We start from the raw sequence: 27,828 nt of genomic DNA, 5'->3' as shown, positions 1-27,828 counted from the left end.
GCCACTGTGCATGGGGACTATACAAGAGAGAAATGACAATCTAAAATCTCACAAACAGCCTTTTCCAGGGCCAGTGATGGCCTCTGGGGGAGGATGAGTTTAAACAAGGTCCCTGGTTGGGGCAGGTGCTCTTTCAAAGTCCATTGCCTCTGCCCTGCTGGTCAAACCCACTGCCCGGTCCAGTGGGGGCACTTAGGGGAAAGGTGTGGAGACAACTCCTGGGTCAAGCAGGGCTGAACTATTTCAGGAAAGTGTCCTTTACACAGGGCTGCAGTTGGTGGAGCTGGGGCAGCCCCTGGGCCAGTGCCCAGCAGAGAAGTTTTGTGACCCCAACGCGCCCCCCTCCCAAAGTTAAGACACTTTTGTTCCTGTGCTTCTATCTGGGGCAGAGGCCTGTTACAGTTTACAAAGCCCTGGGGGTGTTCCAGGGGCACTCAACCAGAATCCCCAGCTTACATAAACTGAGCAGAACCTGAGGCCAGGACATGCCTATGAGTCAGCTCTGCCTTGGCATTTGGCCCCCCGAAGCTGTGATCTGAGATGGAGCTCCCTTCCCCCTCCCCGCAGCCCTCTGAGATGACCACACACACCAACCTCTTCAACCTGGCAGAGCGTCCCAGAACTCAGGACACACCAGCACCACCTGTTTCTTCGCCCCCGCTTTATTATGCCCCTATGTAATAAAATTTGTTAAAGAGCCTGTGGGACTTTGGGATTGCTGCTTTTTGCAGGAATTCAAACATCCACTGAACCCCAGCAGAGAGGAAACTGCCAATTAGGAAACGGAGCAAAGTCCTCTTGCAAGGCGAAAGGAGACTTGCACACAGGTCAGCGGCAGCTGAGCAGAGACCGGTCAGTCTCCCCAGGGAAGCTCCACTCAGGGCCAGGCTGCCATGGACGCCCTGGTCCGACTCCTGCAGCTGCTGGTGTTTCTCCTGACCCTCCCCTTGCACCTCATGGCTCTACTGGGTTTCTGGGAGCCCCTGTGCAAGACCTATTTCCCCTACCTGATGGCTGTGCTGACGGTCAAGAGCAACCGAGTGATGGAGAGCAAGAAACGGGAACTCTTCAGCCAGATAAAGGGGCTGGCAGGTACCTCAGGGAAGGTGGCCCTGCTGGAGCTGGGCTGCGGCACCGGTGCCAACTTCCAATTCTACCCGGCTGGCTGCAAGGTCACCTGCCTGGACCCCAATCCTCACTTCGAGAAGTTCCTGACAAAGAGCATGGCCGAGAACAGGCATCTCGAGTATGAACGGTTTGTGGTGGCTTTCGGAGAGGACATGAGACAACTGGCCGATGGCTCCATGGACGTGGTGGTCAGCACCTTGGTGCTGTGCTCAGTGGAGAGTCCAAAGAGAGTCCTGCAGGAAGTTCGGAGAGTTCTGAGGCCGGTGAGCAGAAAGGGAAGGATCTGGGCATGGAGCAGCAATGTAGCATCAGCCACCCCAGAGTCCAGGGCACCCAGGATGGGGTATCTCATGTACTAGAACATGAGTCACCCATCCCCAGCTGCTTTTGATCAGGAGATATGACCAGGGCCTGGATGGGGCAGGATAGAGTGCTGTGGCAGCACACAGCAGAGCCCGAACAAAGTGGGGGCAGATCAGTGAAGGACATCTAGGGACATGGTGTTTAGATTGAGACCCGAGGGATTAAGCAGGGGGTGGAGAGGGTATGGGAAACAAAAGCGCGTTCTAGGTAAAGATGTTAGGAAACGTGGAATCCATAACAGGACTTCCATAGTAGCTCAGATGGTAAAGAATCTACCCGCCTACCAGAAGGTCCGAATTCAATCTCTGGGTCAGGAAGATCCCCTGGAGAAGGGAATGGCTACCCACCCAGGTATTCTTGCCTGGAGAATTCCATAGACAGAGGAGCCTAGCGGGCTTCAGTCCATGAGGCCACAAAAAGTCGGACACGACTGAGCAACTAACACACAGAATCCATAAGATTGGGAACTGGACGTGAAGAGAAAGGAGTTTAGGATGGTTTCCAGGTTTCTGGCATAAACGACTAGTGGAGGGAGTGAAGAGGGCTAGAGGGAAGTGCCATCTGCAAGAAAAGGAGAAACCTGTTCTGGACTTATGAGGCCTGAGGTGCTATGGAGACAGCCAGGCAAGAGACACAGAGGCAGCTGGATGTCTAGATCTGTAGGTCAGCAAAAGATGTAGCCTGGAGATTTAGATTTGGAAGTCACCAGCTTGTAACTGGTAAATTCCAAGCATAGGGGTGAGATCACCAAGGGAGGGTACAGTGAGGAGGGAAGAGCTGGAGGAGCTCTTGCTTAATAAGGAGCCCAAGTGCAAGTGTCCCTGGGATGCTGGCTGAGATGTCCGGAACACAGGCATCTGGGTCTCTGGGAGGGCTCTGAGAGGGCTCTAGGGGAACGTCTTTGTGTCCAGTGAGGTCTGTGCCCCTGGTTCTCCACCTCCCCATCTGTCTGCCCACAGCTAAGCTGTCCTGGTCATCGTTTAAAGATCTCTCACCAGGCAACCCCCTGGGTCACCGGAGCCTTTTCACATTGGCTTTGAGTGGACAGGTAGGAGTCAAGGGATACAGAAAAAGTCAAGAGCAGGATGCTGTCTGCTCCCTAAACTCATAGACTGGCACCTCCCACTCCACCAGGAGGCTCTGTTGGCTTGGTCAGCAGGATGGCATGAGGTCAGAGGAAGGTTGCAGAGTGGAGCAGGTAGGTGACGTGCTCTCTTCTCTCACAGGGAGGAGTATTCTTTTTCTGGGAGCATGTGGCGGAGCCGCTTGGAAGCTGGGCCTTCCTGTGGCAGCAAGTTTTAGAGCCCACGTGGAGGCACATTGGGGACGGTTGCCGCCTCACCAGAGAGACCTGGAGAGATCTGGAGAATGCCCAGTTCTCTGAACTCCAAGTGGAACAACACCCCCCTCCCATCAAGTGGTTACCTGTAGGGCCCCACATCATGGGAAAGGCAGTGAAATAACCCTTCCCCAAATCCTGCTTCCAGTCGGTCAGTCGGACAATCCCACCTACCCAAGTCTGCCTTCTCCTAAGAGGGATCCAGGCAGACCAAAACCATCCCCCGACACCCCAATCTCTCCTCCTCCCATGTCTGCCGGGGGAACATCTAACTTCAACCCTTCTTCAGTGAAAAAGCTCTATTCCCACCCTTACCACAGGGAGAAGAGTTATACTCTGTCATCTCAACTGCAAAGTCATGCACTGGGTCTCCCAATTTTTTCCCACCCACCCGTAAGACACCTCCCCATCCCTTCCCCGTGTTCCCCCTCCCCTGCTTCTGTGACTACACCCAAGTGCCCCCTGGATGTGATCACAAAAGTCAGCAAAGTCCCTGCCAGGCCCCTGTGCCCCCTCCCACCACCACCTGAGCTGTGGGGATGCAGAGAGAACAGGCCTCTCTGGAGATCCTGGGCGTGAGGAAGCAGGACTCAGCATAAAAGACAGAGGTTTTGTCCTCAAATATTTTTTAATAAATAGACAAAATCCACTACATTGATGCTGCAAACTAAGGTCAGAGGAGAGGGGAAGCTAGGGAGGGAAGAGCCCCTGAGTCAGCGACGTTACCTCCTCCCCACCCCCTGGGCTTAAGGCACTTTCGGGAGACAGGTCCTTGGGATCCCATTATACAGACTGAGTGGGAAAGGGAGGGACTAGAGTCCCTTCTCCCCACTTTTGAATCAGGACACCACTGCCCTTCTCACCCTCCCCCACGACCCATCCCTGATTTACCCCCTCTCATCTCACAGCATCATAAGGGGAAGTTTGGTGGTCCTCATGGGGGGCAGAGATCTGTGCCCCAGAGGAAAGAGATCCTGCCAAATCTGGATGGGACACCAGCAACCCCAGTCTACCCTTGTCAGCCCCAGGAGCCATCTCTGGGGAAGGGATGCAAGGGGCCTATGGGCCAGGCGAGGGTGGAGAAGGCTAGGCTGTGCCTGGCACCGGGTGCCCATCAGAGCCCAGCTCTGGGTGCCCATCCCCAGCCAGGATGGGGTGGGCGTCTGGGCCCTCCCGCCGGGGGCTGCCCCAGTTGTTCCTCAAGATGGTGCCCGTCTTCTCCTCCTTGAACTGCTGCCGGTCTTCCCGCGGGATCTTCACCGCATGGTATTGGGGTATGGTGGCTTCGGGGTACCGCGCTCGCTTGAAGAATCCCATCTGGAAGAAGAGCAGGCCAGACATGAGGAGCCTGTGGGGCTGGGGTCCCTGGAGCACAGGCCCAGCACAGCCTGGTTGCTGCCCCACTATCCCTGGGACAGAAAGAACCAACGGCAGCCTGTGCCAGAAGCAGCCTGCACAGGTGCCACCATCATGGCTGGGTTCCCCCGGTCCTCACGCACAGCGAGAGAAAGACCAGGAGGGGTCTGAGCTGCAGGACCAAGGATATCTCCCTTGGCGCCTGAAAGAGGGGTTGAAGGTAGAACTTCAGAACCGCTGTCCCAAAAATTTCAACACCCTTAAGCTTTTTAAGAGATGCAACAGCGTCCCCGAGAAGACAAACAAGATCTAAGGGAAAATGTGGCTTCCTAGACTCCTGCAAATTCCAGAATGATTCTTCTCAAGCCTCATACACACAATGTCTGCCTACTGGGCAGCATCTCCCTTAGGGTGAGCCCTCTCCTCTGTGGCCCCCCCACTAAGTCATGAGCATGCTGGCCCTTACATACCAAGATGGAAGTGTGCCCCTTGCACACTCACACTCAAAACTTCCCAGGACTCCGACATACTGGACTGCATGGCATCTCCTTGCACTTGTGTCTCTGCACTCTCATGCCCAAAAAAAGGCATGCAGGGCACCTCCCAGCACTCCCCACATGCTCACACTCCAGGAGCCCACCCAACCCTTGCACATGCCTCAGGCTGGGTTATACTCACCCTTATAAGCTCACCCTACTAGTTACCTCCCACCCCAGTTCCTGGAACTCACACCACCCTCATGCAATCTCCTTTCTTCACTTCGCATATTCCTGAATGCTGGGAGCTCGACTTACACACACATACATACTCCCTGACACATACAAATCTGGACACACACATGCTCACACCCAACAATTACCCCACAGTCCCTGGACCCCCAGCTTCCACAGCTGAGGGCTGCACAGCCAGCCGGGCCCGGTGATAGTTGGTGGGAAAAGATGAGCTCTGGCTGCTCCGACGGAAGAAGCCACACTGGGATGTAAGGGAGGAGGGGAGCAGAGGAGGTGGAGGATGGGAAGGCTGAGGAAGGGTTGGGACCCCTGTCTCTGCTTTGTCCCCCTTCCATGGGAGTGAAAAGGAGAGATCTTGGATCCAGTTCCTCAAAAGCCTCAATCTCCCTGAAGAATGGCAAGGTTCCCAACAGTCTGGATACCCAGAGGCCTGATGATACACATTTGCCAGAGGCTGTGCCTGGTCTGTGATTGGTCCTGGGCAGCTCTCCAGAGGGCCCCCAGGGCATGTGTGGTTCCACGTGGCTCAGATGTGGCATTGGTTCGGGGGATGGCCGCTGATGATGGACGTGATTCTCGGTACTGACATATACATGCGTGCGCTCTTATGTGGAGCCCCGGATGCACACATGATTCTGGCTACGCTCTGTGAGCAAGAATGGTTCCATGTAGAGCCTGGTATGTGGCAGCTCAGAGTTCAGTCCTGGAGACAGTTCCATGGAGGCAGTTCTCCACACTGGTTGGCTTTCTTGGGCCTGGCTTTCTTCCCAGCCTTAGCCACCAGGCTCTAGTTAAATCAGACCACACTTCCCTGCCTCCATGACTTTCCCCTCCCATGGTCCTTCTGAAAGGCCCAGACCCGCATTCCATTTCCCACACCCAGATCCTACTACCCCACCTTCTAAGGCCCTTCCAGGGTCACCTGCTCTCAAGCTTTCCCTCCCCTGAATTCCCACTGTGCTTTCTCGACTCAGTCCACTGCCTCGTCCTGGATGACAAGGCTCCCCTCCCTGGCTCGACTACAAAAGGCCTGAGAACAAGATCTACATCTGACTTATCCCTGAAACATCCAGGGCCTGATAGAGATACTGGCACACGTGAGTAAGTGCTCAACACAGATGTGCTGAATAAATGGGACAGTAGGTGCAAGAACCACACCACAGCCTGACAGGGGAGCCTCACCAGCAGCAGCACCACCCTCCCCAAGCCTCACCTTCCACATGAGCAGCACCAGCAGCGCCAATACCAGCAGCCCGGCTAGTACAGCCAACAGGATGACCCACCAGGGGACTCCTTCTGCCGCCACAGCCGAGGGGTCGAGGTACACCATCACCGGGATCTGGGGAGGGAGGGGCGAAGGGCGCAAGGGCTGGAGCAACTGGAGAGAGGAGCTCCCCTGGCCGCACCGCCCCGTGAGCCTTGCGCCAGGCAGCTCACCACCGTGGAAGCATCTCTGAGCAGCAAGTTCTTGATGGAGGATTTCACGGTGATGTTGGCTCGAACAATCACTTCCAGAGACTTTACAGCTGAGTACTCCTAAGGGAGCAGGGAAAGAGAACCTCCTCCTAACGCCCCATGCGTCCACCTCCCCCCAGCTCCTGAAGCTGTAAATGGAATGGCTCCCAACACAGAGGGTGTTTCTGCCTGCCTCGGGTTGAGAGCATGCTGCCTTTGGACCAGGAGGAAAGAGAAGGAAAAGTGGGTCCCAGAGGGGCTATTGGGGAAGAGAAGCCCAGCTGTGCTCTCACCTCCAGGAAGGTGCTGTTCCAGAGGCGGCCCCAGACGTGCAGCACAGCCGCGCGGTCAAAGCTGTAGAGAGGGCAGCTGAACACCATGCAGTTGGCCGTGCCCCGGGCACAGTCCTGAGGACCAGGACAGGCAGGGCTCTGAGCTGCTTGGCCCCGCCCCGCCAAGCTGCCCAGGGCCCAACAATCCTCACAAATGTGGTCACACAGACACAGTCTGCTCAGAGCCTCCCCTCCATCCTTCTAGGAAACCCCCCTTTACCCCAGCTCTTCAGTATCTCCTGTTTTCCTTTCCTGACTTTAAACTCTCCTCCTCCAAAAAGTTTTTCCAAACTAACCCTGTGGTCTAGAATAGCAGCCTACCCCAAATCTGGGCTATTTGGCTTTGAAATGCATGGGGAGCAGAGAGGAGATCTCTTGACAGCAGCAGGCAGAGTAGCTTCCCCAGTAGATGCATATGTTACCTAATGATGACCTCATTTATTGAGCACCTACTATCTGCAAGATATTTATCTCATTTAAATTCACAACTGTCCTGCAAGGTGCAGATTATTATCATCCCCATTTTTCAAACTAGAAAATTAAAGTTTAAAGAATCTAGTGACCAGTCTCAGATCACACAGCTAGCAAAGCTGGTGGAGCAGATACTTGAACCCAGGTCCAGAGTGGGCAAAGTTGCACTCCTCTGCAAAGCCCAAACTCACTGAAGGAAGATGTGGCTGCCCCAGGAGCTGCTAAGCGGACAGGGGACTGAGACACTGCTCCTTCCAGGTCTGACCTAAATCCATTTGGTCCAATCTCACCTAATGGACCATCTGCCTAAAAACTAATGTTCTATTCATCACACTTCCCGTACAGAAGAATGGCTTTGAGAGTGTCTGAATTCTCTGGGTCAGCCCTTATTTTGCCCCTGTAGAGTAATTCAAGAATCCTTTGTCAATCTGTCTAAAAGTCATTTTAAGAAAAAGAATCCATTTCAAAATGTTTTTAAGATTTTTTTTTTTGATGTGGACCACTTTTGAAGTCTTCACTGAATTTGTTACAGTATTGATTCTGCTTTATATTTTGTTTTTTTGGCCAAGAGGCATGTGGGATCTTAGCTCCTCCACCAGTGATTGAACCCGCACCTCCTGCAAAGAACTACTGCTCCCATTTCAAAGTACTTATCAAGAAAGGTGGCCTTGGGACTTCCCTGGTGGTCCAGTGGTTAAGACTCCATGCTTCCCATGCAGGGGACATGGGTTCGATCCCTGGTTGGGAAACTAGGATCTCACATGCCACTGCTGCTGCTAAGTCACTTCAGTAGTGTCTGACTCTGTGCGAGCCCATAGACGGCAGCCCATCAGGATCCCCCATCCCTGGGATTCTCCAGGCAAGAACACTGGAGTGGGTTGCCATTCCCTTCTCCAATGCATGAAAGAAGTGAAAGTGAAGTCACTCAGTCGTGTCCGACTCTTCACGACGCCATGGACTGTAGCCCACCAAGCCCCTCCATCCATGGGATTTTCCAGGCAAGAGTACTGGAGTGGGTTGCCATTTCCTTCTTCATCACATGCCACAGGGCACCAGAAAAAAAGATAAAAGATGGCATTTCAGTAGGGCACCAGAGAAAAGATAAAAGGTGGCCTTTCAGTAGAAATCAGTCACCTGGAAAAAGCAAGACTATCTATGTAACAAAGAAACAGCAATTACATGAGTTTATACTACCCCCTGGGGGCTTCCTTGGTAGCTCATACAATAAAGAATCCACTTGCAACCCAGGAGACTCGAGTTCAATCACTGGGTCTGGAAGATCCTTTGGAGAAGAGAATGGCAACCCACTCCAGTATTCTTGCCTGAAGAATCCCTTGGACAGAGGAATCTGGTGGGCTATCGTCCATGTGATCGAGAGTCGGACATAACTGAACGACTAAGCACACACATACTACTCTTGTGAAGCTTCCTGCCATGCTTTCAACGGGGCCAGGGAAGCAAAGGGCCCCCAGGAAGGATGGACTGTGGCAGGGGAACTTTCTCCCAGACAGATACCACCAGAGTTGCCCAACTGCTGCCCTCCCCCTGCAAAGGTCTCTTTGCCTGTTTTCGCCTCTATTGCCCATCCTTCCATATGTAGGAGTCACCTTTTTGCCACCAAGCCAAGCACCGCCCTGATCTGTCCCCCACCCCCACTCCCAACTCTCACTGCCAGCGCCATCCTAGAACGGACAGCACAGAGCCTGCGCTAACCTGCTCAGTGAGTCCATTCGGAAACATAACTATGTGAAACAAGTAGGAAAAGGGGAGGCCAAACTGCCTGAAAAGGAAAAACTTAATGAATCACATAAATATACTATCAAGTTAATTATTAGAACTTTTAAAAACCTTTTTGACATGGTGTTTTTAACATGGTGAAAACTATGTCAAATTTCCTTATGCAAACTGACCTTTTTGTCCTAAAAGAATTCAAAAGAACTACAGAGAGACGTCAGAGGTGGCTAAAACCATCCCATCCCCTCTAAAATGTGACCTTCCATTTAGGCAGGGAAAATTGTCTGCACAGGGAACCAGCTATAGCTAAGTGCCCTGGTCTCTAGTGAACACCTGGCAGGTGTTGGGGATGCTGGGGTGGCGGCAGCTGCCCCCCAGGTGTGACGTGTCTGGTCAACTTGCCCCAGGTACCTGACCATCACACCTCGCCACAGGCCACCCCCACCCTGAAGCTCCAGGCCCTCCCTCTTGCCCCCACCCTCTGTCATACCCCCTCCGCTCGCCCACCATCCTGGCTGAACCGCATTTGCCCTGTCCTCACCAGGGTGATGTTTTTCCTCTTCTCAGCAGAGGACACTGGCCACCAGGACGTGCTGGGCTCCGGCTGCTCTCGAGGTTCCTGCGACTCCGGTGGCTCCAGCTCCCGCTTCCTCCTGTCCCTGCTGTCCACATCCTGGGCGGGGGAGGGGGCCCAGTGAGGGTCCCTCCCAACACAGCAAGGAGAGATGGCACCTCTTCCCCAAAGGCTTCCTCCACAGGCCCCCAGCCCCAGGGCAGCCTGCGCAGTCTGAACCCCACACCCCCCACCCCCACACCCCCACCCTGCTTCAGCAGCCCCACCCACCTCGCCTGAGCCTCACCAGTTGGAGGATGTTGGGCCTGGGGGAACAGAGCCCCCTCTGCCCGGACCCCTGCCCGCCTTCCAGCTCCACCCGCATGGGGTACAGCAACCACTTCCCGTTGGCAATCTCATGGGGCCACATGATGTTGAGGAAGGCCGAGCCCAGGGTGTTGAGCGACTGGCCTTGGTTGGAAACCTGTGGGCACCAGAGAGTGTGAAGTAGTAGTGTTAGTCGCTCAGTCATGTCCGACTCTTCGCGACCCCATGGACTGCAGCCTGCCAGGCTCCTCTGTCCAAGGGGTTCTCCAGGCAAGAATACTGGAGTGGATTGCCATTTCCTTCTCCAGCGGATCTTCCTGACCCAGGGATCAAACTCGAGTCTCCGGCATTGCAGGCAGATTCTTTATCATCTGAGCTACAGGGAAGTCCCTTGATACTGTAGAAAATTAAATATATTTTATATCACTTTGTAATGACATAGCCTTACAATTTTCACACACCTCTAAGAATATCTAAGACTAAAATCCCACTATAAGCCAACTGGATTACCAAGCGAGGAGGAATATTCTTTATTTACTGCCACACTGACTTCACTTCTGTGTGATTGTGAAGCCTGAAAGTGACACAGACGTGACTATTCAACCTTTCCCTGAAGGCTGGTAACCTGGAGGGCAAGGGTATCCAGAGCATTGTGTAACTTTACTTGATCTCTGATTCCTACTGTGAACTGCAACCCACTAGCAGTTTACTATTTAGCGGAATCAATTTTACCAGTTGCAATCAGTGTTTGAAAAAAAATAAATAGAATAAAATAAAATAAACACCTGGTTATATCACATGCAGTAAGGAAGGAGTGTTCTATAAAACTTTTATTTATGTTAGATATATACATGTTTGGGCTTCCCTGGTGGCTCAGATGGTAAAGAATCCACCTGCAACGCAGGAGACCTGGGTTCAATCCCTGGGTTGGGAAGATCCCTTGGAGGAGGGCATGGCAACCCACTCTTTAATTCTTGCCAGGAGAATCCCCATGGGCAGAGGAGAATCCCCATGGGCAGAGGAGCCTGGAGGGCTACAGTCCATGGGGTCACAAAGAGTTGGACATGACTAAGCAACTAAACACATATACATGTTTACTAGAAAATGATATAAAATGTAGAATACCCTAAAGATGCTTAAAAATAGCTGCATTATAGAACAATATATAGAAAAAATCGTGAATAAATCAATAAGGACACTCTCATATGGTGTGCGGGGAAGGCGATGGCACCCCACTCCAGTACTCTTACCTGGAAAATCCCATGGACAGAGGAGCCTGGTAGGCTGCAATCCATGGGGTTTCGAATAGTCAGACACGACTGAGTGACTTCCCTTTCACTTTTCACTTTCATGCATTGGAGAAGGAAATGGCACCCCACTCTAGTGTTCTTGCCTGGAGAATCCCAGGGACGGGGGAGCCTGGTGGGCTGCTGTCTATGGGGTCACACAGAGTCGGACACGACTGAAGTGACTTAGCAGTAGCAGTAGCAGTAGCATATAGTGTGATTCTTTAATAACATGAGTTCACAGATCAGTAGAGACTTGAAATGCTCTTGAAGCGCTAAAACGTGAAGTCTCCTAGAAAACCCTGGATCACAGTTTTTAATGTGAAAGTGAAAGTTGCTCAGTCATGTCCAGCTCTTTCTAGGCCAGAATACTGGAGTGGGTAGCCTTTCCCTTCTCCAGGGGATCTTCCCAACCCAGGGACTGAACCCAGGTCTCCCTCATTGCAGGCGGATTCTTTACCAGCTGAGCCACTAAGGAAACCCAGTTTTTATATACTTTACCCAAAAAATTTCCATACCCACAAACCCAAAATGTTTTATACATGATTTAGTAGATTCATAGACCTGGTAAATTCAATCTAGAATTATTAAGAACTCCTGCTTTAAATATTTCAAGCGTCTAAAATTTCCTTAGAAAGTAGTAGAATCTCCCCGTCCTTATGGGGAAGCAAAACTCTAGACCTAAAGATTCTGAATGTACTTATGTAAGTAAATGCAAATTTTTATTCTAATCTAATATTTTGCTAAATTCTAGACAGGTACACGAACAGTTCGAAAGACAGAATGACATAATCCTAATACACAGAACTTTGAATTCTAATGTACAGACAAGGAGAGAATCGTGGAGGGTCTACTGGGAGCTGGCACTTTTTGACGTAACAGAATCAAAGGGTGGGTTCTAAACTCATGAGATGGAGGGGACAAGGCTACAGGGAAGGCTCAGGAAGCATAACTTCCACAAAGACTCAGGATCCTAATTCACACACCATGCCCTGCCCACCCCGAATCTGGGAAAACCTGGAGACGTCCCTGGGAGGTGTGGGGAGGCCCCAGGCAAGCAGGGAAGGGTTCTGGGAAGAGGTACTAGCCCTCCCCCCACGTCCCCATCCCTCAGCAGAAGGCCCTGTGCTCTCACAGTGAGATGAGACATTCAGTCAGGAACGAGCAGGAAATGGTCAGCTGAGGCTGCAACACAAATACCTGCCCGCAGTCAAGGCCCAGGAGCTAGGGGAGGCCTCAGGCTCGCTGGACCACCAGGCGCCAGACGGGAGAAGAGCCTCAGCCCCTGGAACACATCTCAGCATCTCTTCTGTGCCAAGAAGGGAGAGACCTCACCGGGACACTCACCGTGACCTCGTACTTGACCTTGCTGCCCACATCCCGCTCAGACCGCATTGCACTCTCTCCCCGTACCACACCGGAGAAGAAGAGCTGCTGGGGAATGGCCACCCTGGTGAGGAGGGGTTAAAACAGGGGCTGAGGAGGGCCGGGGTTTGATGGAGGGTCAGGAAGGGTCAGGCCAGTGAGGCAGAACCCAGACCTGGGTCTGGAAGTGGCAGTGCCCACCCCTCCAGTGGAGGTGCCCACCCAGGCAGGGCTTACCCCGTGATGGACAGCGGCAGCTCAATGAAGACACGGGCACGGGCCAAGACTGGATGCAGCTCCTGCTCGCTGATGCTGGTGAGTGGTGGGGGCAGGTGTGGGCAGCGAGCCCAGGCACCACCCCAAGGGGTCACAGGCAGACAGCAGAGCCCCTTCCAGGTGGAATTCTAGCCAACGGCCCCCAGTGTCATCCACCCTAGACCCCCAGCCTTACGTGGCCAACAGCAGCTCCACCTCCAGCTCTGCGGTTTCAATGGTGATCCCCGAGGTGCTAAGGATGAGGTAGAAGGTGACCTAGACCAAGAGTGCAGCAAGATGAGAGTCTGGAAGGGTGAGGGGCTTGAAGGGGGGCCAGGGGTTAGACAGCCACTTGGACAGGGATGAGGGCAGCTGTGGCAACCTGGGCGCCTCTCTTCATGGGGTTCCCCAGCTCACACTCGACATGGGAGGCATTCTCATCAGACAGGCACAGCGGCTTCTCCTGGAGTGGAGAGAAAAGCAGAGGTCAGCTGGGGTAACCGAAGCCCCCAAGACCCGACTTCTGAGAAAGCAAATTCTTAGGTAGGTTAATAAGGAGTTTGGGGCCCTGGAGGAGGAGAAAGAGACAAACCTTTTTTTTTTACATTGCTTTGTCTTAGTCACATAAGACTTAAACTCTGAGTTGTTATGACAACAATCTTTAAGACTAACTTTCATGAAAGTGAAAGTGAAGTCGCTCAGTCTTGTCTGACTCTTTGCGACCCTGTGGACTGTGGCCTACCAGGCTTCTCTGTCCAGGGGATTTTCCAGGCAAGAGTAGGGAGTGGGTCACCTTTTCCTTCTCCAGGGGATCTTCCTGACCCAGGGATCGAACCCAGGTCTCCCGCAGATGCTTTACCCTCTGAGCCACCAGGGAAGCCCAGAGCTAATGATTACACAACAAAACAATGCATCTTGCTCAAGGGTCTGTTTTTCCTTAAGCTCTGTACCAATGATTATGTAACGACAATTTATCTTGTCCGAGGACATTTTTCTCCTTTTTAACAAGAACCTTCTGACTAATCTTATTAATTTAAGATGTATGTTGTGGGAACCAGTCTGGTAAAAGCCTTGATTAGACTAGGGAGGGGGCTAGTCTATCCCACGCCCCTTCTGATGTCTATGTCAGAAGCTTTCTCTGTCCTTTCTCACTGTAATAAAACTTCTGCCACACAAAAGCTCTGAGTGATCAAACCTGATCCCTGATCCCAAAGCTAAATCTTCTCCAGAGGTCACGAATCCGACATCGTTCACTGTAAGCTATCACTGCCACTCTGCCCCAGGTCCTCACCACAGGGTCCAGGCCCCGGACTCCCGAGTAGTGTAGAGCAGCAGGGAGGGTGACCAGGAGCTGGGCTTCATGAGCATCATCCCCATCAGCCTGGGGCTGGGCTGGGTCCGAGGGTAGATTGGTGACCTTCAGCTCCAGGCCGATGACTGGCTGCCCACTCAGAGCAAACAAGGCTGTCGTCCCATCCGCATCCCTGAAGGACCAGATCCCAGTTGCTCTAAGACCTGAGCACCTGCCCAGCCTCTCCCTCCCGCCCCCTCCCACAATGCATGGGATTCGCCTCCACCCTCTGAACCTCTCCCTCCACCTGGGCCTCCCTAATCTCCACACACTCGAGAAGGAGTCAAGACTGGAGTCAGGGACTTCCCTCGTAGAGCTAAGATTCCAAGCTCCTAATGCAGGGGGCCTGAATTTAATCCCTGGTCAGAGGACTAGATCCCACGTGCTGCAACTGAGATCCAGCACAGCCAAATAAATAAAAATTTAGGGGCCTTCCCTGGTGGCTCAGTGGTAAAGAATCCACCCACCAATGCAGGAGACATGGGTTTGATCCCTGATCTGGGAAGATCCCACATGCTGCAAAGCACCTAAGCCAGTGGGCCACAACTATTGAGCCTGTGCTCTAGAGCCCGGAAGCCTCAACTACTGAAGCCTGCATGCCCTAGAGCCCAGGATCTGCAACAAGAGAAGCCACCATGATGAGAAGCCTGCGCACCACGATTAGAGAGCAGCCCCGGGCTCACCCCAGCTAGGACAGTCTGTATGCAGCAATGACAACCCAGCACAGCCAAAAACAAATAATAAAATTTAAAGAAAAAAAGCACTGAGTGGTTAGCACTTCAGTATATAACATAAAAATAAAAATTTTAAAATACATTACAAAAAACAAAGACTGGGAGTCAGGGAACCACCCTCCTGGTCCCCAGTCCGCCGCTTACTGACCTTGGGCAGGTAACTAAACCTCTCTAGGCTTCCAAGTGGAACTGATAGTAATTCCTACCTCATGGGTTGTGAAGACTGAACAGTGAGGTGTATGTGAACTATATAATTTCAAAAATATGATGAAGGATTATTCTTCCCTGCCAGGTGAGCTGCTATGGGCCCGTCACCACCCTCATCCTGCAAACTGCCGAGCTGTCTTCAGGCCCTCCCCACCTTCCGCCCTCCCCTCTGCAGGTTCAGGCCCCTCCGAGCCCTCCCCAGGGGACTTCCTCGGGTACTTTGAACTTTTGCCTTCCCACCCCATCTGCTCCCTCGCTCCCCCTCACATGGGCAGAGGCTGAAACTCCGTGTCACTGATGCGGGCACAGAACCGGGCGTGGACCAGCTGCAGATTGCTCTGGCAGATCTTGTCTTCACCACAGCCTTGCTTCAGGAAGTGGATCTGGGGGGAGAATTGAAGAGGGGGTCCTTCTCAGGGAGTGAATGTGTCGCCAAGGCATGCGGCAGGGTAGGGGACCAGAGGAGTAAACAACCTGGATTCAACTTGCAGATCTGCTGCTTGCCAGCTGTGTGATATTGAGCTGGTCTCTTAACCACTATGAGCTGGGTCCTCATCAGTAAAATGATGTGAATCACAGGAAAGTGATTATCAGGCCGTGGCAGAGGCCAGAAGGCTAGTCCACAGCAAGGACACATTTCCTCGGCCTTTCTTGTGTGTAACCAAGTCCCAGACTTAGAAGATGAAGAGAAGGGAAGAGCATCACTTTTGGACTGGCCATAATAACCATGCACAGAGCTCCCCTGTCCTCCTCCAGCAGACCAGGTTAGAGATGACCTAAGGACCTTTGAGGCCACATTTGAACACGGCAGACCCCCAGCACCATGGACGTCTGAAAGACTGCCTGACCCCCCTGACTAGGAACACATGATCATCTAGGCCGTTTTACATCTGGGGTCCACCTGTCACAGCATCTTGAGATACGAGGAATGACTAGGATAATATGGGAAAGAATTCTGCAGGCTATGAATGAGTGTCACTGGCAAGGGACCATGATATCTATTCCTCCCATTTTTTCCTGGGCTCAACCAGAGCACATGCTCACCTCTGTCCGCTGGGTGCTGGGCTGGTGGGCGTTGAGGATGGGGGCCACTGGGGGCAGCCCCTGACCAGGAGCCTGTCGTCGGAGCCGAGGGGTCTGGAGACCATAGGACAGGGTCACGACGATGGCCCGAAGCTTGTCTTTGACATTCTCCTGGGGAGGGAAAAGACAGAGGTGGATGCAAGAACCACCCCCCAGGCTCCAGCCCCACCCAAAGCCCCAGCCAGACCTAGGACAGATCCTGAAGCCTGGAAAGAGGCTCTGGGAGATGAAGGAGAGAGATGGAGAACTAAGCTAGAGAAGGGAGAAAAGCCAGGACTCAGGGCTTTGAAGACCACGCAAGAAGATGGACTTGCCATCATCATCTCCAGGGAGAAGAGAACTTGACAGGAGATGCAAGAAGGCAGCAGGTAAGAGAGAGGTCAGCCCAAAAGGGAACCATCCCAAAAGTTGAGATTTTAGACTAAGGTGTGAGTGTGTTAGGGAAGAAGCTGAGAAGAATCCAGAAAAAGAAATGATGCGATGACAATGACCCTCAGAGGCCAAGGGGTCAGCATCCACCTGAAGCTGGAGCATGGTGTCTCCGCAGACTCGGTCATGCTGGTGTTTCAGCCACACGGTGCCTGAGGACTGGTGCTTGGGGTCATCGGGGCCACGGCTCAGGAAGGTCACACGGGGCACCTGGCCCCGGAGTCTCCGGTCTGTGTCCCCATCTAACACGTAATCCAGGGCTGTGGCAGGTGGGAGAGGAGGAGCCAGTGAGCTGGGGTGGGGGCAGCTCCAATGGGCCCTTCTCTGCACCCCAGAGTGAACCACCCTGAAACCCAATGCAGTGGGCGTGGAGGGGCCTTACTCACCCACAGTAGGGCTATAGCTGCTGGGCAATGCAACATAGCTGAAACAGATCCTCAGGTCCATGCTGTGGGGGCAAATGTAAGGTTGATAGGCCAAGGCCCCTCCCCCACCCTGCCCACTCCTGCTCCAGCCCCAAACTGGGCAGACAGGGGAGAACTAGACTCTGGAGGCTCCCCTCCAACCTCCCCTCGGATCCCGCCTCACCAGACCAAGTGGCCATTGGCACAGTTGGGCTGTTCTAGGTCGATGGCTCGTGGAAGAATAGAGACCTCGTGGGAGACATGGAGGACGGGCCTGGCCCTGGAGAACGGGGAGTCCAGGGCACAGGACACATGAGAACGTCAGGCTGGGAAAGGAGGAAGGCCGGAGATCTGGCTCTGCAGAGGGGCTCCGGCCTCGGGAGGGTGAGGGCAATGGGGATGGAGGACTCACCTGAAGAGCGCAGCAGTGTCATCCAGGGAACCCACCAGCAAGTCTGGATAGTGGTTCCCATCCACGTCCAGGCCACCCGACAGGGAGTAGCCAAAGCTCTTTATGCCCACGGCCTCACCTTCCAACACCTGCAAGACCAGACCGTCAGCCCCTCACCCATCATCCCCAGCCTCTGCCTCCCCCACCCTCTGCTGCCAGGCCCCCTGGGTCCACCCACACCCATTTCCTCACCCCAACCCCTCCCCTCACCTGGGATGGCTTGGTGACAACCCCCAGACTGCTCCCGTGGTAGATAAAGACCTTCCCATCCCCATCGAAGGGAGCCCCCACAGCAAGGTCTGCAGGCGTGGGAGAAAAGCAATCAGACCTGAGGGTGGGGGTGAGGAGGTGCGAGGTCCAGGCCCCAACTGTCCTTCAGCCACTCAGCTCCAAACCCTGTTTTCTATTTTATTGAGAGGCTACTAAGTCCTGGACACCTTGCATGTGCCATCGCTAATCTCTCAACTACTCTCGGCGCTATCACTAGCTCAGAAAGGGCATACTTGCCCAGGGCCACAAAGCTGGTAAATAGCAAAGCTCAGACAGGAGCCCAGGTTGCTCCTCTCCCTGAGTCCTCAGAGGACCTTGCCCTTGACCTCAGAGGCCTTTCCCCGCCTACCTCCCCGCGCCCTCTCCCCTCACCCCTCAGCCTTTCCCATTCCCAGTCACACCTGGGAAGCCGTCTTGATTGAGGTCCCCCAGGACTGCCAGGCTGATCCCAAACATGGAGTCAGGGGAGCCGCAGAGCCGGAGAGGGGCGACCCCGGCCCAGTGACCCCCCTTGTTCATGTACACATACACGGCACCCCCCAGTTCTTCTTGGCGCTCGAAGAAGTAGGGGGCACCAACTACCAGGTCTGTCCAGCTGTGGAGACAGGGAGGCAGAAGGAGGAGTCAGGAGAGGCCAGAGGCCCCTCCCAGCCCCAGCCTCTCCCGGCTGCACTCGCCTCCCTCACTCTCACCCATCATTGTTGAGATCAGCCACGGCCAGCGAGTAGCCAAAGCCGGAGGTCAGGCGCTCCCCGGACAGCGTCACTTCAGGCACCAGGCGACTGGCACTGTCTTTGCGTAGAATGACCACAGCACCCTTGTGGTTGGCACGGGGGGCCCCTGCCACAAAGCTCAGCTCCTCAGCTCGCATCAGTCCCTTCCCCGAGTCGATTGAGAAACCTGGATGGGGGCGACTCATCGGTGAGTTCTCCCCCACCAGACTCCTAGCCAGAGTGGGTCTAAGTTCCCCCACCCCACTCCATCCCGCAGGTTAGAGCCTAAAGGTGGAGGTGCCCCCCCAGGGTATCTCCATCACAGCTGGACCACTCCTCTGCCCCTCCAGACACCTGGTGGTCCTCCCCATCCAGAGACTGGAGCTGGGCACGAGACATGGGATGGGGTAGCCTTGGGGACTAGGGAGGAAGGAGGAAGGCGATGGCTGGGAGGCCCAGGTGGCTTGGCAGCATCAGGAGCTGGGCCAGGGTGCCCCCCATATGATTCCCCAAAACTGCTCTCCCCTCGGCATGCCCAGGAGCCCCCCATCCCTCCAATGCACGTCACTCCTGGCAGGGAGAGGAAGTTTCCACGTGGACAGGAGGGGAGGAAACAAGGGGGAAATGGGAAAGAGCTGGAGTCACCAAACATCCCCCAGGCCTGGTTTCTTCCCCTTCGGCAGAACAATGCGAATGAGACAAGAAGAGGAACTTACCAACACATCTCGACCTTTCTCCACACACGCCCGCCATCCACCCCTCAGAGGTCCAGCCTCCTTCCTTCCCACTACAGCCTCAGCCCACCTGGATCTTCCTCCATGGAGACCCCTGTTTACAGCCCTCTAGGCTATCACCCCCGGGGCCTCTTCACCTTGGGCCTGGCCACCAGGCTCAGCTTTTCTCTGCAATTTGGGCCCAATGGGTGTTTCTCCGGATAGGTGTTGGGGGGCAGGGCAGGAGAGGCGGGGAGGCCAGGCCAAGCCCCCAGGGCCCAGGGGGACGTGGAGGGGAGCTTACAAACCTAAGTAGCTATTCAGGGCCAAGTCGCCGGCCAGTCCTGGGAGCCGGTCAGCAGGGTCCAAAGTTTTATACACCAGCTGGTCAGGGTCTGAGCTATCAATGTTGGTCACAAAGAGCAACCCTGCGAGGGCGGGGCGGGGAGACACCAGGGCAGGGACATCCAGAGGACGGGCCAGAGAGTGCAGACAGAGGCAGAGAGAACAGAAAGGAGGCAGAAGAGGGAGAGGGAGAAAAAGGACGAGCGAGACAGAGAGACCAGAGAGACAGAGACAGAAGGGTGGGAGTGTGGAGGGGGGACAAGAGAGAGGAGCAGAGGGTTAGAGTGGCTCCGGGCCGGGGAGGGGTCCCTACCAAAGTAGCTGTTGGCAGGGACCGGGATGAGGCGGGGGTCCTGCTCCTTCTCACCCCCCGCCTCGTAGGGCCCGTCGTCCAGGTGTGCCAGGTCCGCTGAGCCCTGCACACAGAGCTCCACCCTGGCCGTGCCTGCAAGGACAGACCCGTTAGTGCCCAGGGTGGGGAGTGGAGACCACCCACAGGCCTGGGTGCTCATTAGGCACCCAGGGAAGCCCCTCCTCTCCTCTCCAGCCCCATCTCCACCCCCTTCCCAGTCCAAGCTGCCTGGGGTCTCTCTCTACCCCTGGACGTGGCATCACACTCACCACGTGTCAGCCCGGCCAGCGGCAGCGTGCGGAGATGGGAATGGGAGTGATGAGGTGTGGGCTGGCGTGTTGGAGCATGCAGGCCCCGGTTGGGCATGTGGGGGCTCAGGCCAGCATGCTGCAGAACTCTCGGCCATGCGGAGGACAGGAAACCGATGGCCCCAGTCGTGTGCGTGCCGGCGAGATGCGGTGGGAGGCGTGGCGGGGCCCCGGGGCTCCGTGGCGGTGAACACGCAGGCATGCTTGGCCACATGCTGCCCCCAACCCCCTCTCTGAGGTACTGGGGCATTTTGGTTCCCTTCTCCCCTCTCTGGGGAGTGACTCACCCTTCCAGTTATAGGTTCCTGGAGCCCCAAAGAGGAGATAGTGGCTGTCAGGGGAGAAGGCAGCCGCCGTGCCCTGCTGGCAGAAGCCGAACTGTTCGTGACCCTGGGGGCGTCCCTCACAGAACTTCCACTCCCCACCGTCCAGCTCATCTCGGATGGCCAGGTCCTGGCTTAGAACAAAGCAGCGGCCGATCACATCCCTCGTCTCCAGGATCTGGTCTACACGCTGCCGCGCCTCGTATCGGTGTGCGCAGGTCTGTGGGAGGAAAGCAGATTTGGCCACTCCACCGTGAGGGCCAGGACCCTGCCTGAGCCACACTGCCCATGTGCAGGAATTCGGCAGATGCTGCTTCGAGTGCATATGCACACGCACACGCCTCTGCCAGCGTCACTTGGGCGCCACCTCCCAGCCTAGCATTAGGCAGGAATATGGAATACATTACCCCCATCCCTGTCTTCTCTGAACCCACTTCTTTGCCCTGGCAGCAAGAAGTCCTTGCTCCACATTCTCCCCTGGCACCCACAGCATGACTCGGCCACAGAACTCATGCCTCCTTGATCCCGCCAGACGGGACTGTCCACAGCATGCCCAGCTTGGTCCTCTTCCTGAACCTGAGAGCCACCACCTCGTCTGCAAATAATTCCCTCTATCTCCACTCTCCAAGTATTGCTTATTCTGGAAATCCAGACTCAAATCACCCCCACCTGCAGTAGTCTTCACTCTCCACTCCTCCTTTGAACTGGTATAGACTAGGGACCACACCACTCACCTAGCCTTAATCATATTCTGCCCCAAAGGGACTTGTATTATCGTGTTTGTGCATGTCAGTGATGAGAATCTCTGTAACTATGCAGGAGGCTCTCTGGCATGGACCAGGCTTTTCCCTGTGTTTACATGTCCTCTCTCAGTTCAATACCTGATACTTAAAAGGTTCTCAGTAAATTTAACACATGGCTGGGTGGATGAACTGTTAGATATTTTTAAATTTATAAAGACAGAACCATGCCTCACACCTGTTTACATCTCTCAGAAGTCATCAGAAGCAGAAAGTCATAGCATACTGCCAACCTGAGTTCTGTAAGCACATCTGTGTGTATGCACACACCATACATACGCACAAACACACACTCAACACCCTTGCAAAGCATCACAAGAAGTGGTACCCACTGCCATGGTATTACTGTTACAGAGTCAAACTGTTTTTCCCTCTTTTATTTTTTTTTAAATTTTTATTTTTACTTTATTTTACTTTACAATACTGTATTAGTTTTGCCTCCCTCTTTTAGAAAACAAAATTTCATGCTCTTTTTCTATAAAATTGGTAAATATCAAAAGTCAAAAAAAAGATATGGTACTCACAACAATCTTGCCCCCAGGCCCCTGGCTCCGAACACTGACTCCCAGCCACTGGTTCTCCTTACTCTCCTTCTGCACATCAGCTGGTGGCAGGATACTGGGAATTAGGGGAGGAAAGAGGAGGCCAAGTCCTCCCCTCCCCTCCTCACATGTCCCCCCATCCCAGCCCCACAGAGCCCTCACCTCCCCGGTCGATGTCCACTCTGTAGCAGTCAGTCTCTTCCAGGCTCAGGGGGCAAGCGAAGAGACCTCCAGTGCGATTTGCCTGCTGCCCTGGCAGGGCCAGAGCCTGGGGAGCGCCCACCAGCAGCCTGCACGATGGAGGAGGGGCAGGAACTAGTGGCCAGTGCCCTCCACCTCCCAGAGCCACCCAGGCCCAGCTCCACGGTACCAGGCAGTGTTGAAGGACTAAGGCAAAGGGCCAAAAGTCAGCTTTCCCACGTCCGGGTACGGGCAAATTCACACACTTGGCCACGCAGTCATTACATTACGTATGCGCATACTATCTGGGTGAGGGACCGCATGATAGTAGACACACACACACACACACACACACACACGCACACTGGCAGCCCGAGCAGCCTGGCCCGTACTGCTGATTTGAAAGAACCGCCTGTTCCCAGCACCTGTTCCTGACCAAGCCTTCCTACCCCCCCACCCCCACTCCCTGGCCCCATCTCCGAGCTCTGCCCTCCTCCCCAACCGCAGATCAGTTGAAACCTTCCCAGAAATGCCAAGAATGCTGGGAGCAAAAGTAACAGAACCATGAGGTGGCCTAGAGACCAGCTTCCGGGGCTAAGCGAGAGACTACATATGGGTCCCACTCCCTCACTCCCTACAGGGAATCCATCAAAACCCACCACCCAGCAACCCTGCCAGCTCAAGATTCTGTCAGTCACTTGAACTGGCATAGAGGCGGAGGCCAGTTTCTCATTCTGTCTCCAGTCCCAGCCCCGTTAGCCCCCTACATCCTGAATCCCCTTTCATCCTTCCTGCGGCTCCCCAGGCCCATTTCCCCATTCCTCCCCACCCTGCCCCCACCCAGCTTTCTCTCCTACCTCCCCCTCAGACTCTTTCCCAGCTACAACGTTCTTGGCAGGACAATTTTCCATGATCACAGCCAAGGCTTCTTCCCCAGGGAGGACTGTGCTGGGAATGGAGGCTGCCTGGGTCCCCTGGGGGGCAGACCCTCAGGCCAGGAGTGAAGGAGAGGATGAGGCAAGGTGATGGGCACCTGGCTGGCTACAAGGATCCTCTCTTCACAGGAGACTCAAAAGTGTCAGCAAGACGAACTTCTAGGCCTCTCTCCCCAACTCATTTACTCCATCTCCCCCACTGGGGCATGGGGCGATATGGCAGACAGGCATCTGTGGGGCGTTGTGCCAGTTCTGATGGGCACAGAGCCACTCTCCCTTCCCACAACTCCTCCTCGTCTCCGAGCAGCTGTCATCCTGCGTCAGAGCCAATGTCACCAGAGGGGGGGTGGGGAGAAGAAGGGGAGACGGCATACACCGGGCATATGTTAACAACTATTTATTGAGAATCTATCATCTGACAGAGGAGGGCATGGCAACCCACTCCAGTATTCTTGCCTAGAGAATCCCATGTACAGAGGAGCCTGATGGGCTATAGTCCATGTGGTTGCAAGAGTCGGACACGAACAAAGTGACTTAGCACAGCACACACATCATCTGCCAAGCCCTGTGTCAGGCACTGGTGGGACAAGGAAGTAATATTTATTCATCACCTACTATGAATCAGGTCCTAAGCTAGATGCCAGGGATGTGAGGAACTAAGATTTATGACTCCACTAGGTGCTGAGCACCAGGCTAGGCATGTTACCTGCATTATCTCATTTAATCTTCACGACAGTCCTATGTAAGGATTCTTTGCTTATCTTTCAGATGAGGAAACTCACTCAGAGACATTGGTAGCACAAAGGAATTCAAACCTACATCTGCTTAATTCCAATATCCATGCCTTTTCCACCCAATGACTATGACTGACCACCATCAGAAAAGGAAGAGGGAGATGGGGAGAGGAGGGTACTCCGAGCAGAAAAAGAAACTAGGTGGCCTGGCTAACCTCCAGACAAGTCCGTGGTGCCCCCACCTGTAAACACAGAGATGGTGAGCCCTTAGAGGACCCAGGCTGCTTCATTCATCTTTGCTTTTGCCCCATAGGAGGCATCAAGCTGTGTTTGCTGGACCCAGATGTCATGCAGACTCACAGAGACACACAGTGTCTCAGTTGGTCGGCGCAGAACTAAGTATCAAGAAAGGCTAACAGTCCACGTTCAATGCTCACATCTCCCCTGGAGGTCACAAGTAGGGGGTTGAAAGAAGGGGAGGGGTCCATACGGAGGAAAGAAGCTGAGTGCATAGCTATGCCCAGCCCCTCTCTTGATGGAGAACAGGCCAGACCATCCTGCCTGGAACAAGATTTCCCACACGCAGCCTCTCCATTCCCTCCACCTCTGCCCCAGCCACACACTCTTTCTTGGCTTCATCCCACGATCCCCAGCCACCCCAGACCTCTGGACAAACAGTAGCCACAGTTGCAGCCACTGTAGAGAGAAAGGCAGCTAGGAGCAAGGGACTGTGTGGGAGGCTAGCTAAGTGGAGGTGAAGGAGTAGCCTTTGCACCTCTTAATTTCCCATTCACTCCAGGCTCTGACCCAAGCCCAGCCCTCTCTGACTCTCTCAATCTGGGTGGCCCTCTGGGGAGGGTGCTTGGCCTGGAAGGTTGGCTCAGCCCTGGGGGTGCTCCGGCCAAGCCTTTGGATCTAGGCTCACTGTAAGGCACTAAAGCTATGCTCCAGCTCGGTGGATCACCATATAAGAAAAAAGGTACCAACACTTTCATACCACCCACACTGGACCTTGTGCTATGCTCAGAATTTTACATATGTTAACAAACCTTTCACTATCCACAATTACTCTATCTGGTGGCTTTCCAGATGGCGTTGGTGATAAAGAATCTGTCTGCCAATGCAGGAGATGCAACAGACATGGGTTTGATGCCTGGGTCAGGAAGATTCCGTGGAGGAGGAAATGGCAACCCACTCCAGTATCCTTGCCTGGGAAATCTCATGGACAGATAAGCTGGTGAGCTACAGTCCAAGGGGCCGCAAAGAGTCGGACATAACCGAGCAACTCAGCACACACACACATAGTCTATTTGGTAGAACCATTGATGGTATTACAGTTGATGGAAACAAATGAGGCTGAAACCACAGAAGGCTGAACTTCAAAGTCTCATCCCTGGGCTAGACTGAAAGACATCCAAATGGGTGAGGTTTTTCGATCAGAGAGTGGTGGGGACAACAACCTGCAACCCCAAAGCCAGGGACTTAGCCAGGGTATCCCACCTCTCACGTGCCACCAGACAGCAGAGCACCCCTTGCTGGAGCAACAGCAGGGTGAGGGGGTGAGCAGGCCCCTCTGGGAATGCCCCCAGCTTGGCTCTGGGAGACAGAATCAGGGGCCACCTTCAGGGACAAGGGGGAAATGACAAGAGACCATTAAAAATAACCTAGAATTTGCCTGGAAATAGCTCAGAGACTTCAGCATGTCCTAAAAAGGCCTCCAGTCCTGGAACTCTGGCAGATGGGGGGAGGGGGGAGGAAGGGAGACAGAAAAGAGGGAAGAAGAGGATAGCAGACGGAAGAAGAGATGAAGTCAGTAGCTTTCCATTGCTCCCAAAGTGTGGGGGATCTCTGACCCTGCTCCCTGATGACAGAGATAATGGAAAAAGAAGATCAGAGCTAGCCCCTAGTCCCTGAGCCAGGGAAGAGAAATGAGCTCTCGTCCCTTCCCTCTGCCCCTAGGCCAATAGCAGAGGGGAGGAGATGGTCCCAGTGGACAGCACTGATCCCAGTAATGGACACTGACTGTGGGTTAGGCACTAGCCGAGGAGAGAAAAGTCCCCTGGCAGGAAGAGGTGGGCCGCTTTCTCTTTCCTGCCTGTCTTTTTAAAATCTCACACAGAGATGGGGCCAATAGTACAGGAATCGTGACAGTCACAGTCCCCACACACAAGTCTATTTTTCTCCCACGGGTCCTGAACTGATTAGAAAATAACCAGAATTGTCCTCTGCCCCTCACCCCTCCCTGTCTCCCCCTACTGCTGAGATTCTTGGAGCTGGAAATCTCCTGAAGAGGAGGAAGGGGAACAGCCTGGCCAGCATCCCCTCTAGATGTCTCACTACTACTGCTGCTGCTGCTACAACTTTGGGGAGCTCTGATTTCTGCCACCCTCTATCTCCAAACTACCTAGTGCAGAGTGCCAAACCCTCCCAACCTCCCTCTAGTTTTGAGCCACAGAAGCTCAGGTCTCTCCTGGCCTCCCAGGGTCCTGCTGCTCTCATTCCCTCCCATGGCAATGCCCTCGCAGGAAGTTATTTCTGGAGTCTACCCTCTATCCCTCCCATGGTACCCTCAGTCTCTCTGTCCTCTCCTTCACCTGTCCTAAGCAGAGGCGAATTGCTCCCTCCCTGAGGGAGCTCAGCCTCCTAAAGAAGGAGGGGAGCCACAGGCCCTGGGACTGGAACAAGGATGCAAGTTGGGGTGAAAAGCGAAAGGGGATAGCTCCCAGCCAAGACTAGACTTTTGCTCTCCAACTCATCCCCAAAGCAAGATCGCCTGGGTCTCATATCCAAGGCAGAGGAGGCTTCAGGCTGGGGCGCGGGATGTCTGGGGGCAGCCTGAGTCTTGATAAGGTTGGAAGATTGAGAGATGGGGCGGAAGAACGGGGTGGGCATCTGTGGCTCGGGCGCTGGGATTCTGGGCGGGTGCGGTGACTCACCAGCTCTGGGGTCGCGGCTGCAACTGCCGATGCAGAGCCACCGAGAAGCCAAAGAGGCTCCCCGGCTCGCCCTCCTTGCGCAGGGCGCCCATCACGTCCAGATTGAAGGCGGCAGCCCCTGGGAAGAGCAGTCCGGCGAGCAGGGAGCCGAAAAGGTAACAAATCCCAGGGGTCCCCCAAGGATCGCGGCCCGGAGGTCCCGCCATGGGGCAACCCCTTGCTCGCGCTCCCGGCAAGGGCAAGGAAATATGCTGGCGCCCCAAATCTCAGATCTGCCGAGGAGGATCTCCGGTCTCCGAGTCTCGCTGGTCCTTCAGGAGGTCCTCCCAGTCTTCCACCTCGCTGCCCCTCTACCCCTCTCCCGCCGCCCCAGCACCGGCCAGGACGACCGCAGCGGCCGCAGCCCCTAGTCCCCCCGCGGCTCCCGCCTCCGCTCCCACGGGCGCCGCCCCGGCCCCGCCCTCGCCCCGCCCCCCGGCCCGCGGCAGGTGGAGGCCGCCCGGAGTCGCGGAGGGATGCCCAGGAGGGCGGCTCCGGGTAGGAGCAGGCCTTGCTCCCCACGTACCCGGAGCCCCACCCCAGCGCCGGCACCGCCCCCGCCAGTGCTCTCCCCTTCCCCCCTAGCTCCTGCCCTAGCCAGCGAGTGATGGAGGCGGCGCCTGGGCATGGGGTAGGAGAATTACGGATAGAAAGGGGTCGAAAAGAGAAGGGGCGAGGGGGGTGAGCCAGGGATGAGAAGTGGATGAGGCTAAAAGACAGTCTGGAAAGGGAGAGACACAGAGAGAAAGAGATGCAGATGAGTCCGGTGTGGTGCCTTAATGTTCCCTTCTTTCCCCAAGGACACAGAACACCTCTCCTGCTCTCTGAATCAAACCAATTCCCACCACATCCCATCCCATCCCATTCCTCCGAGCCCAGCAGTGGCAAAGGCTCTGCTAGACACATACATCGTCAGCGTTCGGGAAATAAGGAAAAGACAGGCAAGAAGAAAGAAAAACTCAGCAGGCCTAGGGGAGGGGAGCAAAGGAGGCGGGTAGAAAGAAAATAGAGCTGGAGAAAGAAGGGTAAGAGTTTGATCACCAAGGAAGGAATGGAGAAAACGGGAGAAATGGGGTGGCAGAAGAGGAAAGTGAGCTGGGGAAAGACTGACTGTCAGAGAAGGCCAAGGTGGGAGAGACTGCGCCCAAGAGGCAAAGGGATGGGGATGATTGCTGCACCTTCCAGACCCTTCCCAGAACCGTAGATTTCCTACCCTCCACAGAGGAAGGGACTGGGGGGCGGGGGGGGGGGGGCAGCGTCCTGGACTGGCCCTCACAGGATCGA

General features: G+C 54.6%; 2 protein-coding genes and 1 long non-coding RNA gene across 14 annotated transcripts in view; 1 reads left to right on the top strand and 2 right to left on the bottom strand.

Annotated features, from left to right (window-relative positions):
• LOC138437552 (uncharacterized) overlaps positions 1 to 709 on the bottom strand; it is a 93,242-nt gene extending 92,533 nt beyond the window's left edge. The window contains exon 1 of the long non-coding RNA XR_011256022.1: positions 595 to 709. This is a non-coding gene — a long non-coding RNA (uncharacterized lncRNA). The remainder of the gene's footprint in view (positions 1 to 594) is intronic.
• On the top strand, positions 383 to 3,484 carry TMT1B (thiol methyltransferase 1B). Its single transcript, XM_069585087.1, has 2 exons — positions 383 to 1,391; positions 2,718 to 3,484. The coding sequence occupies exons 1-2, from the start codon at positions 894 to 896 to the stop codon at positions 2,952 to 2,954; spliced, it is 735 nt and encodes a 244-aa protein (XP_069441188.1). The 5' UTR covers positions 383 to 893; the 3' UTR covers positions 2,955 to 3,484.
• On the bottom strand, positions 3,440 to 27,080 carry ITGA7 (integrin subunit alpha 7). 12 transcript variants are annotated; one of them, XM_069585080.1, is made up of 27 exons: positions 26,506 to 26,952; positions 21,883 to 22,010; positions 21,703 to 21,782; positions 20,343 to 20,598; positions 19,709 to 19,840; positions 18,317 to 18,524; positions 18,154 to 18,219; positions 18,026 to 18,066; positions 17,565 to 17,653; positions 17,316 to 17,443; positions 17,088 to 17,183; positions 16,886 to 16,947; positions 16,590 to 16,759; positions 16,032 to 16,181; positions 15,255 to 15,370; positions 13,987 to 14,179; positions 13,078 to 13,158; positions 12,892 to 12,971; positions 12,678 to 12,752; positions 12,423 to 12,525; positions 9,770 to 9,946; positions 9,451 to 9,582; positions 6,666 to 6,779; positions 6,355 to 6,453; positions 6,131 to 6,256; positions 5,046 to 5,158; positions 3,440 to 4,147 (listed from the first exon to the last, which is right to left on the bottom strand). In XM_069585080.1, exons 1-27 carry the CDS (start codon positions 26,709 to 26,711, stop codon positions 4,087 to 4,089), a joined length of 3,282 nt encoding a protein of 1,093 aa, XP_069441181.1. In that variant the 5' UTR covers positions 26,712 to 26,952; the 3' UTR covers positions 3,440 to 4,086. The 12 variants fall into 12 exon arrangements, with proteins under 12 accessions (XP_069441181.1, XP_069441187.1, XP_069441177.1 ...); XM_069585086.1 differs by lacking the exon at positions 5,046 to 5,158 and adding an exon at positions 19,359 to 19,478 and having other exon boundaries at positions 18,026 to 18,219; XM_069585076.1 differs by having other exon boundaries at positions 18,026 to 18,219.
• Between the last annotated feature and the right edge of the window lie 748 nt (positions 27,081 to 27,828).

The sequence above is a fragment of the Ovis canadensis genome, chromosome 3, assembly GCF_042477335.2.
Source record: "Ovis canadensis isolate MfBH-ARS-UI-01 breed Bighorn chromosome 3, ARS-UI_OviCan_v2, whole genome shotgun sequence".
NCBI lineage: Eukaryota > Metazoa > Chordata > Mammalia > Artiodactyla > Bovidae > Ovis > Ovis canadensis.
The sequence above is the reverse complement of the archived record's forward strand: the minus strand, read 5'-3'. Positions and strand labels throughout refer to the sequence as shown.